The sequence below is a fragment of the Penicillium psychrosexuale genome, assembly GCF_028828465.1.
Source record: "Penicillium psychrosexuale strain IBT 29551 chromosome Unknown utg000002l, whole genome shotgun sequence".
NCBI classification, from domain to species: Eukaryota; Fungi; Ascomycota; class Eurotiomycetes; order Eurotiales; family Aspergillaceae; genus Penicillium; species Penicillium psychrosexuale.
Genome location: NW_026643187.1, coordinates 2,186,163 through 2,201,728, shown reverse-complemented (window position 1 = coordinate 2,201,728; position 15,566 = coordinate 2,186,163). Strand labels below are relative to the sequence as shown.

Here is a 15,566-nt window from a genome sequence, read left to right as displayed (position 1 = left end):
TGAGCTACTCTAGCCATTGGTACATCTTAATTTATGCCCTCACATAACCCGTGTCGTTGACTCCCTCGTATTCCCGGAAGGGCTTTGGGGGAGTTGTGCTTGTCATTGTACATTGCCAGAGCAATCTCCTCTTGTCCTCTTCGTCCTTGTACTTGGCTAATTGGCCAGTAATGCTGTGCATTACACCCCTGTTGTGGAAAATGACCACATCACCCTCTTGCCAGTGGTGGGCATAGATGTTCTCAGCAGCATATATCTTACTCTGCATCTTGTACACCACTTCTCTGACCTTCTCGACGTCATCCATCACCGTGATCTCACCCGTCGCTGGGTTCCGCGTGGTAAGTTTGTAAACGCAACACCCGTGCACCTGGAAGAATGGCCGGCCGGGATTCAGTGGGTTTCGCCAGACCATCTGATGAAATTTGTCAGCCGATACTCATTCCTATTGGTGTGCAGTTGGAGTAGCAACCTACCGGGTGCTCGGCGACTTTGTCCCACGCCCATTCCGACAATTTTTCCACCGGTACCTCCCGTCCAAAGTTCGGGATCGTCAGGCCATCTTCGGAAGCTTTGCATTGGCGAATGTACTCGTATGCTTGGGGAGCATAGGTGACTGTGGTATTCAGAGCAAACTCTTGTTCCTCCGGCGTCAACAACGAAAATACGCGAGCGCCGGAAAAGACTGTATTCGGTAAGTGTGTGGACCTATCTGCATTTGTTCGATAAACTCACAAGCCGTGGCTCCAGCACCAACAGTCTTCTCTTTCCCATCAGGGAATTTGATCCTCTGATCCGGCACATTGGGAATGCGGATTGAGTGCAAGATGGTCACTTCGCCTGGCAGGCGCTCATAGAAAGGGGTATCCATGTGCCACCGGTATGGACGAGTATAGCCATCATCTAATTCCTCTTGACTGAGAGGCTCCTCGTGAAACAATGTGTGGTCCTGTATCACTGGTCAGTCAAATGAAAGTTTAGTACGTCGGTCAGACGGGGGACACGAACAAGATGCACCACCTCCAGCTCCTTCAGACCCTCGTAATCCTGGAACTTCCCCGAGCCAATGATTCCAACTTGTTGGGCTCTAGGGATTCGTCCTGCTTTGTATGCAGACAAGATGTTCTTGGGATCGCTCACAGCTTTCTCTCCTGCGGAATGGACGTCGGATGCTTCGGGATCAAAAACCTTAGCGAGCTTTGGCAAGACGGTAGGGTCAATGCCCTTTTGCTTTCTGATGACAATAACTTGATTCTCGAAAAGAGCTTTTCGGAGAGTATCTTTGTCGTTGTCGGTTAAGCGGTCCAAATCCAGCAAGGGCATTCCTGGAGGCAGTTGGACTTCGGCGCCAATGGCGGAGCTTTGTCTGATCTCATCAGAGAGGAGATCGAAGGTCAAACTTGTTGATTCAGGCATTTCGTGTTTCGAACAATGTTCAGAGTCTTTTCAACGGATAATGTTGGATATATTGTCATCGTTGAGTACAACGCTGCCTTTAAGCAGAGACGAGAATGGAGCAGAGCGGACGAGTCCACGTATGTGTACCACCATTTTTGATAAGACCAATGTCTCGGAACTTTCGGTTCTCAACGAATAATGCTTTTTGTATTATCATCTCGATGGATTGGCAATAATGGTGGGATCCTATCTCCGTGGACGGGTGAGCTGGGACGGGTGAGCCGCAGCATCTCACCCGCACCCTCCTGATTGGCCCTTGTGGTACTATGTACAAACAGTATAAAGCACGTACGGTCGCTCGGCGGTGGTATTCATATTGATCTCATCCTGATATTTATCTCAGCTGCTTTATTCAAAATGGTTACCATGACTCTTTCTTGCAAGCCTGTCACCAAGCCCGATGATTCTCGGGTAGACTTTGGGGCTGAACTCACCGGCTTCGACGTTGAAACAATGACAGGTAAGCAATGGTCAAAGCAGCTTTATTGAGTTCAAATTCTGATTCGATATAAGATGACGACTTTGACTTTCTCCGTCGGACATTGTATGAGAATCAAGTCGTCGTGATCAAAAGCCAAGGCAAACTTTCCCCACGTGCCCAGTACGAACTCACTCGACGCTTCGATCCTTCCGCCGGTGTTTACAGTCATGGAAAATCAATCGACAAGCGGAGCGTCCTCCATGCTGACCTGACAACCATCCCTCATCAACCGCAAGTCCAAGTTATCGGCAGCGGCTTGGTCGAAGAGTATGAGGGACTCTCAAACATCCGCCTCAAACACCCACACCACAAGACATTCCACAAGAACCCCATCTCGCCTGAAGAAGATCACGACTATACACACTTCTACCGCTGGCACATCGACTCGGCCATGTACAATCTTGATCCGCCTTTGGTTACCACGTTGCTGGCTGTCAAAGTCCCCAAGGGCCGCCGCCAGATCTGCCGCTATGACGATGGCACCGACACCACACTTGACGTTCCCCTTGGAACAACCGCGTTTTTCAGTGGATACCGCCTTTACGATATGCTCTCAGAGGAAGATAAACATTTCGTCCGCACCAGCAAGGCTGAGTACGCACCTCATCCATACATCTGGATGAGCAAGGCCAAGTCACGCTCCAATGGTTTGGGGATTATATCAGAAGGGCTGGAGCTTGCCGAAGACCAGTTGCCTCCTTTTGAGGCTTCTAAGATCAGGGTGTACCCCATGGCTTGGAAGAACCCTGTTACTGGCAAGATCGCAATGATGGTTTACCCAACATGTGTGCGGAAAATCCATCTCGAGAACGGGCAGGTGCTGGATAATCTGACGGAGATTCGAGAACGGCTGTACAAGATGCAAAGACAGGCCATTGATCCTTGCTACTTGTATACCCATGACTGGGAGGAGGGCGATCTAGTGCTTTTCAACAATCATGGTGTGATGCATTCGATTGTTGGTTCTTTTGAGGAGGATGAGGTGCGCGTGTTCAGACAATGTAATATGGCAGCTAGTCGACCTCCTTTGGCACCGGAAGATAGCGTCGTTGATGTTTAGTACATGAATGAAACTAGATATATCCAGACGACTTCCTATATTATTGAACTTCCTGTCCCCGAACTGGTAATCTCAGAAGGCGAATATTTATCGACCCTTTTGCCTGGATGATATATATCACTCACTGACTAGAATGAAGATATATATTCGTGAGAGTCACTGATATCGGACTTAACAAGACACATTAGTGGAGTAAGTAACTCTCCTCCAAACTAAGTACTATATTTACCTTTCGGATTACTCCGCCAGAATGGGCTAGCATGGACGAATCGCATTTAATGGCACCACTTGCGACTAGCCAAGGTTATGTCCGGTCGCTGGTCTACCACGGATCACTCTGAATTTAAAGTTACAAGCCGAATTTTCCAAGGTTCTATCAAAAGCTTCAAGTATGTATGTATTTTGGAAGTATCAATCCTACAAATGGTGCTCTTCCTGTTAGTACTTCTTTCGTCAGAATATCGTATCGTTTCCCTCGAAAATGATACATTCCTATATTGGACTATGGGTAAATTTCCCCAATAATGACACCATTTCCTCGAATCCAATCAGCGGCTATCATGTTGCTTTGATTGGTCTAGCGTTGAATCTAAAGGCACTGGGACCTCTGCAATATTGAGTGAAGGAACGTACCCGAACTCACCTTCTTTTAAATTCTGCCGGTTCTGCCGGTTTAAAACTCATGTGACGTAGCATTGGAGGTCGGCAGTATACTTGATTGGAAAGCGGTCTAGAAAGGCGGTCAATTTAGAGGTTACGGAGTGGGGATAAGCTCATCAACCCGCCTCGGCACGCCATCCATAATTTAAGCACTTCCCACACCGAAGTCACACCGAAGATGTGCCTGTTGGTGTACTTGGCATGTCTTGACTGAGTTGTAAAGAAAAAGAGCATTTCTACAAGTACCCTTTTCCAGTTATGGGTCACTTTTTACGATGTTATTCCTCCTTTGCCACTAGTATCACTACTTGGAATCACAATATTTCTCATACAGACGGTGGAATCTCTTAAATGTATAAGACTAACCCCTACCTAGGTCAATGCGTCGTATCCCCGCACGGGGTCTTGCTGCCTTGCGTCAGCAGGTGTCTCGGCAAGTGTCCGTACAACATATGTTGTAGATAACTAGGTAACTAACCAGTTAGCTTCATGCTAGCTGAGATAATAAAACCATTTGAACCCTATGGATTTGGACTAGCTTCAGCGCTTTGGCATTATCACTATATTGGAAGGAACTTGTTGCCATTTTGAGTGGATCTATCGTCACATCTGCATCCTGTCAACTGCGGACAAATATTAAGAAATCAGCGTCCTGTGTTTTTCTATCTCTCATAGCATCACTTTTCTTTTCTGCACATCAGGTCAAAAGTATTTCAGCTATGGCGAGCTCCAAAGATCTTGCCAAAGATCTGAATATATCGGAGGTACCAGCAGCTGATCTCGAATCCGAGAACACTAATCAAGATCCGGGAGAGTGGCTGTACAAATCCGACAGAGCAGAACTCACAGAGCTCACACCAGTCGAAGCCTTCAAATGGAATGTGGAGGGGGACCAGTCACCTTGTAGGTTGACCCATATATCCCAACAGCCGATTTTAACACTTCTTAGTTCCGGAGGTTGCGGCTTGTGTGTCCAACAAAGATGATCCCACCATCGCCTGCAATAGTAAGTCATTGACCTTCTCGGTTTGGCTGAACTAACTCTCCATCACAGCTGTTCGGGCCTGGATATTGATGACCATTTTTGTTATCCTTTTCTCCGGAGTGAATCAATTCTTCGGCCTACGATATGTATGTTTCAATTAACTCCAATTGATATTTACTAACATCTCCTAGCCTTCCCTCGTAATAGGATATGTTGTCGCTCAAATCCTCGTTTTCCCGATTGGAAGAGCATGGGAAAAGCTTCCAAGGTGGAGGGTACCTCTAGGAAAACTTTCGTTCGATGTCAACCCAGGAAAATTTACAATCAAGGAGCACGCGTTCATTGTTATTGTGAGCATAAGCAAAGTTTCACATTCTTATGAATTATATCTAACAAATCAAAACAGTGTGTCAATATCAGTGCTACCACTGCTTACGCGCAAGGTGCCTTGGTAGCGATCGTCAGTCCCGTATATTGGAACCGCGACCTCGGAGCTGGCTTCTCATTCCTGTACCTTTTGACGACCCAGATGATTGGGTACGTGGATCCTGATTTCTCTATCCTATTCAGACACTGATCATTCACAGGTTTGGTCTGACAGGTCTTACCCGCCGTTGGATTGTGTACCCTGCTGCCTTGGTTTGGCCTACTTCACTGTCATCCACTGTTCTTTTCCGAGCACTACATGAGCCAGAAAGCCGTACGTCAGCCAATGGTTGGACTATTACCCGGTATCGCTTCTTTGCCTACATTACGGCATTTGCATTTGTCCTATTCTGGTTCCCCGACTACATCTGGACGAGTTTGAGCGCTTTCGCCTTTGTGACGTGGATTGCGCCTGATAATCAGAAGGTCAACACTATATTCGGAGTAAGCTCGCAGGAATTTTGTCAATAACTACATGAAACTAATCTCGTTTTGCTTAGGTGAATTCCGGATTAGGTCTGATACCTATCAGTATCGACTGGACACAAATAAACTACGCTGGTTACCCCCTGATGACCCCCTTCTACATCACATGCAATGCTTTTGCGGTTGTTGTGTTCTTTTACCTTTTCTTATCGCCGATTCTGTACTACTCTAATGTGTGGTACAGCGCATAGTAAGTTTCCAGTCTGATTGAGGGGATTCCAATATGCTGATGTTGTAGCCTCCCTCTCCTCTCGTCCAGCACTTTCGATAACACGGGACAATCCTACAACGTATCTCGTGTGCTCAACTCAGCCTTGGACTTCAGCGAGAGCAAGTACAAGGAGTACTCTCCCATGTACATCTCAATGTCCTATTCTCTGACCTATGGACTGTCTTTCGCTGCGGTTACTGCAATCGTTGTGCATACATACCTTTACAATGGTACCGAAATTTGGGAAAGGTTTAAGAATGCACGACATGGAGGTGAAGATATTCATCGCCGATTGATGCGCCAATATAAAGAGGTTCCAGAATGGTGGTACGGAATTCTCACGGTGGTGGTGTTGGGGCTTGGGATCTTCACAACCAAATACTGGGATACGGAGCTGCCGGTTTGGGGCTTTATTGTGGTTTGTTTCGGATTGGCAATGCTTCTGATCGTTCCCGAGGGTATTCTGCAAGGAACAACCAACCAGCGCGTGTTCCTCAATATCATAACGGAGATGATTGCCGGATACGCTTGGCCCGGGAAGCCTATCGCTAATCTGATGGTGAAATGCTACGGCTATAATGCAGTGAAACACGGCATGGATTTTGCTCAGGATTTGAAGCTCGGGCAATACATGGTATGCCTGTTTCGTACTCTCCTGGTTGAACTTTGCTGATTATTTAGAAAATTCCTCCGCGTGTTCTGTTCTTTGGCCAGATCTACGCTAGTATTCTTGCGACAGCAACTCAGACTGGAGGTATGATGTTTTGTCAAATCTGTAGTACGTTTTGAGCTGACGACAACAGTCTTACGGTGGATGCTTGGACATATTACTGACCTTTGCGAGCCAACCAACAAACAACGATTCACATGCAACGGTGCTAAAGTGATGTACAATGCTTCCTTGATATGGGGCACCATTGGTCCGCAGCGAATGTTCCAGTCTGGACAAGTGTACAATGGCCTTGTTTACTTCTTCCTTATCGGGGTGAGTTCTCAAACGCTTTGATTTTACTGCAGTTTACTGACTCTCCAGCCCGTTGTTACTGCACTTGTGTACCTTATTTACCGCCGCTACCCCAACAGCTGGGTTCGCTACATCAATGTTCCGATTTTCTTTAATGCGGCGGGTAATATTCCTCCCGCAAACACCAGTATGTCTCTCCAAAGTTTCGTGGTAGAATTATCTCGATCTGACGAAATAGCTCAATACTCCCTCTGGTTCATCTTCGGTTTCATTTTCAACTATATCATCCGCAAGCGTGCATTTGACTGGTGGAAGCGTTACAACTGTGAGATCCTACCTCGTCAAGTTTCCACTCCTGAGAATAAGTCGCTAATTCAAGACGTGGGTAGATTTGCTCCAAGCAGCCATGGATACCGGAACTGCTATTGCGACCATCATCATTTTCTTCGCGTTGGGCTACCACGCTGTCAGTTTCAACTGGTGGGGAAATACAGTGGGATCCAATACGGCCGATTCTAAGTCCGTCCCCTGGCTGACAGTCCCCAAAGGCAGCTTTTTCGGAAAGGGGCCTGGCGAGTTCTGATTGAAAACTTGCAATACGATTGAACCCTACATGGCACGAAACTAGGCTATCACTCCCAAGAAATCAAACCATAAAAACCAAACATGCAAGTCTGGTTTACTCCCAAGTCTTTCAAAGTAGCCGACGATAATGATCTCAAGAAGTTGAAATACCAGAAGAATTTATTGTGCTAATTCTTGTTGGCACAACCCAAGTGAAAAATATAATCCAACGCCAGATTGTTTCTCTGACCTAGTTCGAACAGCCATTTAGCCAAGGGTCCTGTAATAGTTCCTTGGCCGTTTTTCTATCTTCTGGTTTCCATTGAAGCATCCCCTTCATGAATTCCAAGAACATCTCTTTATTTCGGCCACTAAGAAATTGTTCTGAATTGTGCAAGGATGCATCTTTCGGGATCTCAAGATCATTTCTCCAATGCCCTGTAGGATAATATTATAAGCCACATGCAATGAAATTTTTTGTTCATTCCACTATAATCATATTATGGATGACATACCATCTTCAGTGAAGAACTCAGGGCTTCGTGTCCCACGCCTGATTAAAGTCAAAGGAGGCGGGCCCAGAATCGCGATAACTTCGGCAAGATGCGCACGCGTGGAATACCCTTTCCCATCGGGATCGTCGCCAACAAATAAGAGCTTGCCCTCAAATAGGTCCCACGCCTATTTTCTCGTGGTGATTAATTAGTGAACCTAGTATCAGGACATGATAACGCGATAAGAGCTTACCATAACACCAACGTTCCATATATCAATCGGATAGCTCCATTCCGCCTTTAACATGACTTCCGGTGCTCTATAAACATTGGGCTGAGCATTATGGTTTCTTTTTTCGTCTCCTTGCACAGCGGAACCGAAATCACTAAGAACCGCCAAGCCGAAAAACCTAGGCAGATCAAACCGTCGAGAAGCGTAAACTGGCATATCATTAACGAATTTTCGCGGTGAGGGGTGCTCCATCTCGGCTTTGGAAAAGCTATCTAGAATAGACAGATCTTCTATTTCCTGAAGGATATTATCGCTCTTGATATCTGCTAAGGCTGTGAGCGACCTGATATATAAAAATTCTAATATTCATACCTGTATGGACTAGCTTGCATTCCGTATGGAGATAATCAAGCACGAGAAAGACTTGCTTAAGCCCAGCCCTAAGAAGATCTTCCGTAAAGCGATGGGATGGGTTACGATAGAGGAGATCTTCGAAACTCTCCCACATAGGTTTCTGGACAAGACAGTGGTGGCGGTTTCCAAGGTGCGGAATCGTGAATCTGTCTAATGCAGTTCTCACGTGGCTATAGCCAGGATGTGATATATTGCCATTGTTAAGATGCTTATAGATTTCAAACTCTTCTTTATTACTTTCATCGCGTGTATAAAGCTTCAATGTAACATATCGATGCCCCCTGGTACCATTAGTGTTGAAATTTAAGAGATAACTAGCTGAACTTACTCGAGATCATGAGCGAGCCATACTGTGGAAGTGACACCAAATCCAAGTTTACCGATAATCTGATACTTCTGTCGCAGGATATCGCCAATGTTAAGAGGATAATAGTGCCCCTTTTTGAACCCTTCAAACCGTTCTTCTTCGAGGGTTTGCGATGGGCTGATTGTTTCAAACCCGCTAGTTGGAAAGCGAAGAGGAGGTGAAGGGGCTCTTCTAAATACTACCTTGGCCCATTTGATCAGAGAAGCCATGGTTTTGCATTGTAAAACCGAGAAGAGACAATGTTAGTGCTCATTGGATACTGCCTGACCGCCTACGAAGGGGCCGGGCCTTAATGCCTGAAATCTGGCCTGGATTTAGACCGCCGGCACGGAATAACCCGACCCGATAACCCTATGAACACGAAGCTTTTGGCGCCATACAATACAAATTCATGCATCCCATTTTGCCAGGTGGTTTACACTCTCTCCAACATGTACAAAAATAATTAAGCAAGATCTAAATGAACTAATGACAGGAATCAGAGGAAACTACCTAGAAAAGTATATATGACGTAGGGACCGCAGGAGTTGTCGGGAATGATTATATAATCAAGGCCCCTGGTTTCCGGGGTTTGTTCCCCGGAATCCGTTTGTTCTTTATATTAACGTCCAACATGTTTAGGTGTAAGGGCGTTTAATGGGATAGAAGGGATTTCTGGGTCTAATTTGAAGAATGACTTGCATAATACGCAAGATCTCAAATTGAACTCGACGCAGCACGTGTGCCAAGCCAAACGTATATTCAATGGACCCCGCTCAGATTCTGCAAAGAACTAGATTTTGAACCTAAACTGATTTGTTGCAGGATTTTCTTGTTTCTCCAACTGATGATCCAATGGGCACGGCAAATCCCCGAGTGTCAAGCCAATTGCGACAGGATTCTAAGTATATAGAAGTTGATCATACGGCCCGAGAAACGCGCAATTGCGGCGGCGATGTCGTGATACATGAATGGCTCCACCCACCTCGTCACTTCTCTAAAGACAGTATCCGATGCATTTAGGTAGAATAGAACCTGGAGATCAGTGCAGTTTAAGTTAGCTACTCAAAACACCCAGGTTGCCTGTCAACTTTCCAGGCATCTATCGACACTTTAGATATCACTTGCACGCCTGCCAGAAAGCGTTCTGTCTCATCGCATAGATAACCTCATTGGAGACTAGCTGAAATCTTATATCCCCACTGTGTCCATAGAACTCCCTGGGGTTGCGTATGTTGTAGGCCGTGGCTCCTATTATTATTGTGTAATCCTCCACATGGACCGTGCTGCCAGCCAAGCGTGCGGTTTTATAAAACTCTACCTCTTCCCGTCTTTTTATCTATCTTTAACCTTTTGAGTTCGAGAGACCGAGAAAAGTCGACAGCATGGCCTCGCAAAAAGAAGCCGAAGTGTCGGTATCGCCTCCTATCTCATCAACCACCTCATCAGAACGGGATGAGAACTATGAATTTTATAAACAACATCACGGTCTCGAATACACAGCAGAGGAGGCCAAGAAGGTTCTGCGCAAGATCGATATACGCCTCATTCCATCACTGTTCTTAATTTACATGCTGCAGGTGGGAAATTCGCATGTCTCGCTCATTGCAATCCAAGTACTAATCCCATGCAGTATCTGGACAAGAACAGCATCAACTTTGCGTCTGTCTACGGTTTAAAGCAAGGGACACACTTAAAAGGACAACAATACTCATGGCTCAGTGAGTCTTCGGTTCTGGAAACTTATAATGCAAATCACTAATCGGACCAGGCTCCATTTTCTACTTCGGATACCTCATTGCGCAATACCCTGCAGGGCTAGCATTGCAAAAGCTGCCCGTCGGCAAGTTCCTTGCAATTACAACATTAGGTAAGAGATATCCTATGAGGACTAGGAATGTGTACTCAATACTAGAACCATGCTAAGAGAAACAGTATGGGGCGGTTTGCTCATGACGACACCGGCATGCTACAACTTTGCTGGAATCGCAATCAACCGCTTCCTTTTAGGAATGGTCGAAGCAGTTGTAACTCCTGGATTTGTTCTTATGACCGGGATGTGGTACACATCCGAAGAACAACCCCTGCGATTAGCGTCATGGTACTGCACTAACGGTATCGCGACGATGTTCGGAGGGTAAGTGACAACCAACCACCTACCTCTATGAGACTACATTGGAAATCAAGCCTGAAAGCTAATCAATTATAGTCTTATTGGCTATGCGGTCGGACATATCACCACTGGACTTCCACGATGGATGTATGTATTCCTCATTTTTGGAGCTTTCTCCATCGCGACAGGAGTTTTTGCCCTGATACTTCTCCCCGATCTTCCGTCAACTGCCAAATTTCTCAGCGAGCGTGAGCGCGCCATAGCCGTCGAGCGTGTTGCCATCAACCGCCAAGGTGTCAAAAGTAGTCAGTTCAAATGGTATCAAGTCCGACAAGCGGCTCAGGATCCGAAGACCTGGCTTTTGTTCATCATGGCGATTGGTGCACAAGTCCCAAACTCGGCGTTGACCAGTGTATGTCTTCCTATAATCGGATGTAAACGAAGCTAATAACTAAAACAGTTTACTTCCATCATCGTCGGCACTTTCGGATTTGATACGCTCGGAACTCAATATCTTCAGATCCCCGGCGGTGCTGTTCAGTTCGTCTCTCTCCTTCTCGGGGGTTATATTGCAACAAAGTTCGATGGCAAATTCCATTCACGATTTACATGCATGATCTTCGCCTGCACGATCTGTATTCTTGGAGCGGGTCTTCTTGTCGGACTGCCGAGCACTAACAAATGGGGCCGCCTTGTTGCGCTTTGGCTATGCTATTTCCAAGGCTTGGGATTCAGCATGAGTCTGACAATTGTTAGCTCCAACATTGCTGGATACACTAAGAAGCAAGTCACCGGTGCCCTGTTGTTCACTGGATACTGCGTGGGAAACATCATTGGACCTCAGACTTTCAAGTCCAGTGAAGCCCCTGGGTACAGCAGTGCTTATATTGCGTATGTTGCTATTCGTCCTTGTGCAAAAGCTTTGATTGACTGGATTTATACAGGATGCTCGCTGGCTACTCAGTAAAGCTGGCCTGTATCGTCGCTTTGTATATTTACATGTACCTCGAGAACAAGCGTCGGGACCGCGAAGCAATCAATGGCCAGGAGGTTGAGGCAGAAGGTGTTGAAAATGGCATGCTGGTGAGTTTCAAGCGCCATGAAGCCTCGATATAAGCTAACTCATAATCTCCCAAGGACAAAACTGAGATCGACAACAAAGGATTTAGATACGTTCTGTGAACACTACTTACTCTCTATAAATTTGACAACGCTAGAAATAATGATGTTCTTTCGAAATGAAGTTCAGCAATCCAAAACACTGAAAGTCAATTGAAATAACTCAATAACTGACCGACACTTATGGACTTGGAAATGGTTCAACCGTATTAGCTTCGGAAATAGTAGAGATAGAACACGGTTCTGGCCTTTATCTCTACCATCACCAGTGTAAACAAACCTTGACTCTGAGTTTAGGTGTTCACGGGCACTGGCGGCGTAGAGGCTTCACTCTATGGTATGAAGTAGCTCTTTTAGCTCCGGACTTTCATTTAATATCCTTAAACCTGTTCATATTTTGACTAAAGGCATAGACGGCTGAAAATCTCACTGGGGGAACTATTCCCTACTTTACTTGTGTACGTGCTGGGCGTGCTATAACAAGATACAGACTTGTGAATGTGCGGTAGTTATAGATCAGACGAGACACTTTAGATTAATGTTTGTCTAGAGCAAAGACCATCCCTCGAGGCCGTTCCTATTTGGGGTTGCTTATTGCAGTATAAAAGGCATCCTCAGCAATTATCTCTGCTTCCTTCTTCCTTCATACTCTTCATCATCTCATCAAGAACTTATCTTCATCTACCAACTATTCCATCTCCGCTTCAATTCATCAATTTATCTAAGCCCTAAGGGGAGAGTTTATTATGGTATTTTGCCCTATCCTAGTTGGTCTATTGCTTCAAAGGATCAGGCACTAACGATGGCTACACTATCTAGGCTGATCCATATGCCAACCTCCTTGTGTGTGAACCATTGGACTGGTGGGAGGACGTGGAGAACGACATCACTATGAAGACACAAGCCATCCCTACAACTCCTACCGTCCCTATCACCGCCACTGAACTGGTATGTATCCCCAATTCCATCACACATCCTACTGACAGTTGCTACACCATTAGGTCGATAAATATGGCCCTCTTCTTGTTCGGGAACAGTTTGACTGGTGGGAGGACAATGAGGATGACATTTCTATGAAGACCAAAGCCCTCGTCATCCCCACTCCCGACACCGAGAACATGGCTACAGCTTCCATTGGCCCTGCCATCGACAGAAACGTGGTATTTATTCCCACTTCTTTCTCACATATCGACTTCGGAATTATATACTGACAATTGTTACATTATCTAGGACGACAAATATGCCCACCTTCATGAGGACGAACAATTTGATCAATTGGAGGATGTGGAGAATTATATTGCTATGGGCACCGATTTGGCTACAATTCCTAGCAGCCCTGCTACTACTAGCAAACTGGTATCTATCATCCGCTTCCAGCCCATTTTCACACACAGACACTGACAATGGCTACACTATAGGACGACAAGTATTCCAAACTTCCTGTTCATCAAGACTGGTTGGAGGATGGTGAGAATGACATCGCCATGGACACCCAATACCTGGCTATCAATAATGAACATCTTGCTACAACCAACGGCCCCATCATAGCCGTCGAATTGGTATTTATTCCCACTGCCAGCTCCTCCACTTCTTTGGGACCTTATTAACTGACTGCGATATACCTATAGGACGATTCATATTCTCACCTCTTGCACCGCGAGACATCCGACTCGTTCGATAATGCTGAGGCCACTCTCGCCATGGACCATCAGCCTGAGATGGCCGTTACCATGTCGTCCAATGAAATTGTTGACTCCCCGCAGCCAGTCGAACTTAGTCAGTCACTTGATGTCCCAAATTCTGCCTCGACCTCAGAGCAAGTTCAAAATTTACAGCTGGCCAGTCCCCTACAAGAACTTGATGAGTTCGAGTATCGCGCTGAAATTTACAATGGGGATAACACTATTCACCACTGGAACTGGCTGGGCTGGCCAGTCTATACACGAACTGCCACCCCACCAGAAGTCTCACTTGCTTTTATGCAAGCCAGACCGAAAGCACCACGGGGAAGAGATAAGCTCCGTGTGAACTCGATCATGAGTCGTGCAATCGAGTATATTGACCCTGTCATTTTAAAAGTGGACAGAGGGGATGAAGGTCTCTTGCAAATGTATGGGTCTGCAATGATTGAAGCATGCGAAGGTCTCACCTACACTCACTATTCTCTCCACGGAAATTGGATGAGTGATGATTTCTCAATGCGGCGAAGGATCGTTCCTGATGCTGGGGAGTCAGAATTGGAAAGATTTGCAATCGGGCGATTCGCCGTTGCAAATGGCCTTCTTGAAGGTGGACCGTTTATTTCTCGATATGAGTGGTTGGATTGGCGAGATCAACTAGTTGCTGCCAGCAAGGAACCCGTTCGCTCTCCTCGGAAACGCACTTGGAAGCCGACGCCTTCCAAGCTCAAGATCGAGTCGACATCATCCAAGGAGATATCACCACCACGCCGACTCCTCACTTACTCCTCTGCCCCTCTTGAGATCGTGGGCAATACGCAAAAGGCTCGGATCACCACAAAGATGATTCACAGCTCTGTCGTTTTCCCCATTGGAATTATGGGAACCATCATGAAGAAGACCTGGCCTGTGCCTACCACTGTCCCTAATACAGTGTTTTCTCTCCCGCTTGGCAGTATGGGCAATTTCATCGAAAAGCCTTTGGTTACTTTCAGTAACATCCCCCGCGAAATGTTCGTTTCCCCACTTGGAATCATGTGGACAATCATGAAGAGGGCTTTCACACCACACGTGCTTTTACCTGAGACTCTTTCATGATTGTCGGACTAAGGGGGGTTGAGGTTGAGGTTTTTTCTTGGAATGCTGCCACTTTCAAGTGACATTTTAGTCACTTTAGGACTACGGTCCTTTCTATGATTGGTTTCTTTTTGGCTTGCTTTCATATGGTTGGATATCATATGATAGTTTGGCGCTAGATACTTGAAGAATTGAATTTTGTTTACAGGCCATTATTGCTCGCAGCTGATATTGTGATGAGTTCGCACTCTGATTCAGTTCACTGCACTCTGATATTTCTTCACCCATTTGAAAAGGAACTGTTCGAAGTCAAGTGACCTCTCTCCGCTCCCAACAACTACTTTAGTCCCAGCACATAGGTAGTTTCCTTTTCTCTCCTCACGCAATTCACGAGACTTCCAGAGTATCTACGTTTTCATCCGTAGACTTCTTGATTCCATCTCAAACAGGTTATAAGCCCTCGTTCTGGAAGCCTCTGCATCACTGCAAGCTTCAATCCCTTTATTTCCTCCCATTTCGCGAATCGGAATTCCAACCGGCCGAGACTTACATCCCGACCACCACAGTGCGCTTCCATCCTTCCAATTGGTTGACCGCCAACCTTGCTGGCCGTTCGACATTTTGATTTGTCGACCGTCACATTTCTGGCCGTTCTACAAAAACCCAATTTGATCTACTGCCTCGTGTAGTAGGTCACCATCCTTTAGCCCAAAATTTCGGAGAACGTTGATTCAACGACCCCCGAGGGCTCTCCACCAAAGAAAAAGGAGACTCAACCATCTTAGGTGTTTCCTTCT

At 46.1% G+C, this 15,566-nt stretch overlaps 6 protein-coding genes across 6 annotated transcripts; 4 read left to right on the top strand and 2 right to left on the bottom strand.

Moving 5' to 3' along the window:
• Positions 1–31: 31 nt before the first annotated feature.
• On the bottom strand, positions 32–1,416 carry N7518_001980 (TauD/TfdA family dioxygenase; the record flags this gene model as incomplete). Its single annotated transcript, XM_057182908.1, has 4 exons — positions 32–415; positions 477–685; positions 736–949; positions 1,009–1,416. 4 exons carry the CDS (start codon positions 1,414–1,416, stop codon positions 32–34), a joined length of 1,215 nt encoding a protein of 404 aa, XP_057044358.1.
• A 399-nt stretch (positions 1,417–1,815) lies between these two features.
• On the top strand, positions 1,816–2,999 carry N7518_001979 (TauD/TfdA dioxygenase family protein; the record flags this gene model as incomplete). The annotated part of the gene is made up of 2 exons (XM_057182907.1): positions 1,816–1,918; positions 1,972–2,999. The coding sequence occupies 2 exons, from the start codon at positions 1,816–1,818 to the stop codon at positions 2,997–2,999; spliced, it is 1,131 nt and encodes a 376-aa protein (XP_057044357.1).
• A 1,379-nt stretch (positions 3,000–4,378) lies between these two features.
• On the top strand, positions 4,379–7,314 carry N7518_001978 (uncharacterized protein; the record flags this gene model as incomplete). Its single annotated transcript, XM_057182906.1, has 13 exons — positions 4,379–4,562; positions 4,609–4,665; positions 4,714–4,790; positions 4,836–4,994; positions 5,051–5,181; positions 5,232–5,514; positions 5,571–5,746; positions 5,795–6,401; positions 6,449–6,521; positions 6,571–6,752; positions 6,801–6,918; positions 6,970–7,056; positions 7,121–7,314. The coding sequence occupies 13 exons, from the start codon at positions 4,379–4,381 to the stop codon at positions 7,312–7,314; spliced, it is 2,328 nt and encodes a 775-aa protein (XP_057044356.1).
• A 231-nt stretch (positions 7,315–7,545) lies between these two features.
• Positions 7,546–9,011, bottom strand: N7518_001977 (uncharacterized protein; the record flags this gene model as incomplete). The annotated part of the gene is made up of 5 exons (XM_057182905.1): positions 7,546–7,733; positions 7,811–7,976; positions 8,043–8,347; positions 8,394–8,716; positions 8,764–9,011. 5 exons carry the CDS (start codon positions 9,009–9,011, stop codon positions 7,546–7,548), a joined length of 1,230 nt encoding a protein of 409 aa, XP_057044355.1.
• A 1,155-nt stretch (positions 9,012–10,166) lies between these two features.
• N7518_001976 (putative MFS transporter) lies at positions 10,167–12,076 on the top strand (the record flags this gene model as incomplete). The annotated part of the gene is made up of 8 exons (XM_057182904.1): positions 10,167–10,361; positions 10,415–10,502; positions 10,553–10,651; positions 10,717–10,918; positions 10,991–11,306; positions 11,355–11,785; positions 11,839–11,977; positions 12,032–12,076. 8 exons carry the CDS (start codon positions 10,167–10,169, stop codon positions 12,074–12,076), a joined length of 1,515 nt encoding a protein of 504 aa, XP_057044354.1.
• Positions 12,077–12,832: 756 nt separating this feature from the next.
• On the top strand, positions 12,833–14,790 carry N7518_001975 (uncharacterized protein; the record flags this gene model as incomplete). The annotated part of the gene is made up of 5 exons (XM_057182903.1): positions 12,833–12,961; positions 13,015–13,173; positions 13,244–13,369; positions 13,432–13,572; positions 13,642–14,790. Coding segments are annotated over 5 exons (1,704 nt in total), but the record flags the coding sequence as incomplete, so codon positions are not given.
• Positions 14,791–15,566: the final 776 nt, after the last annotated feature.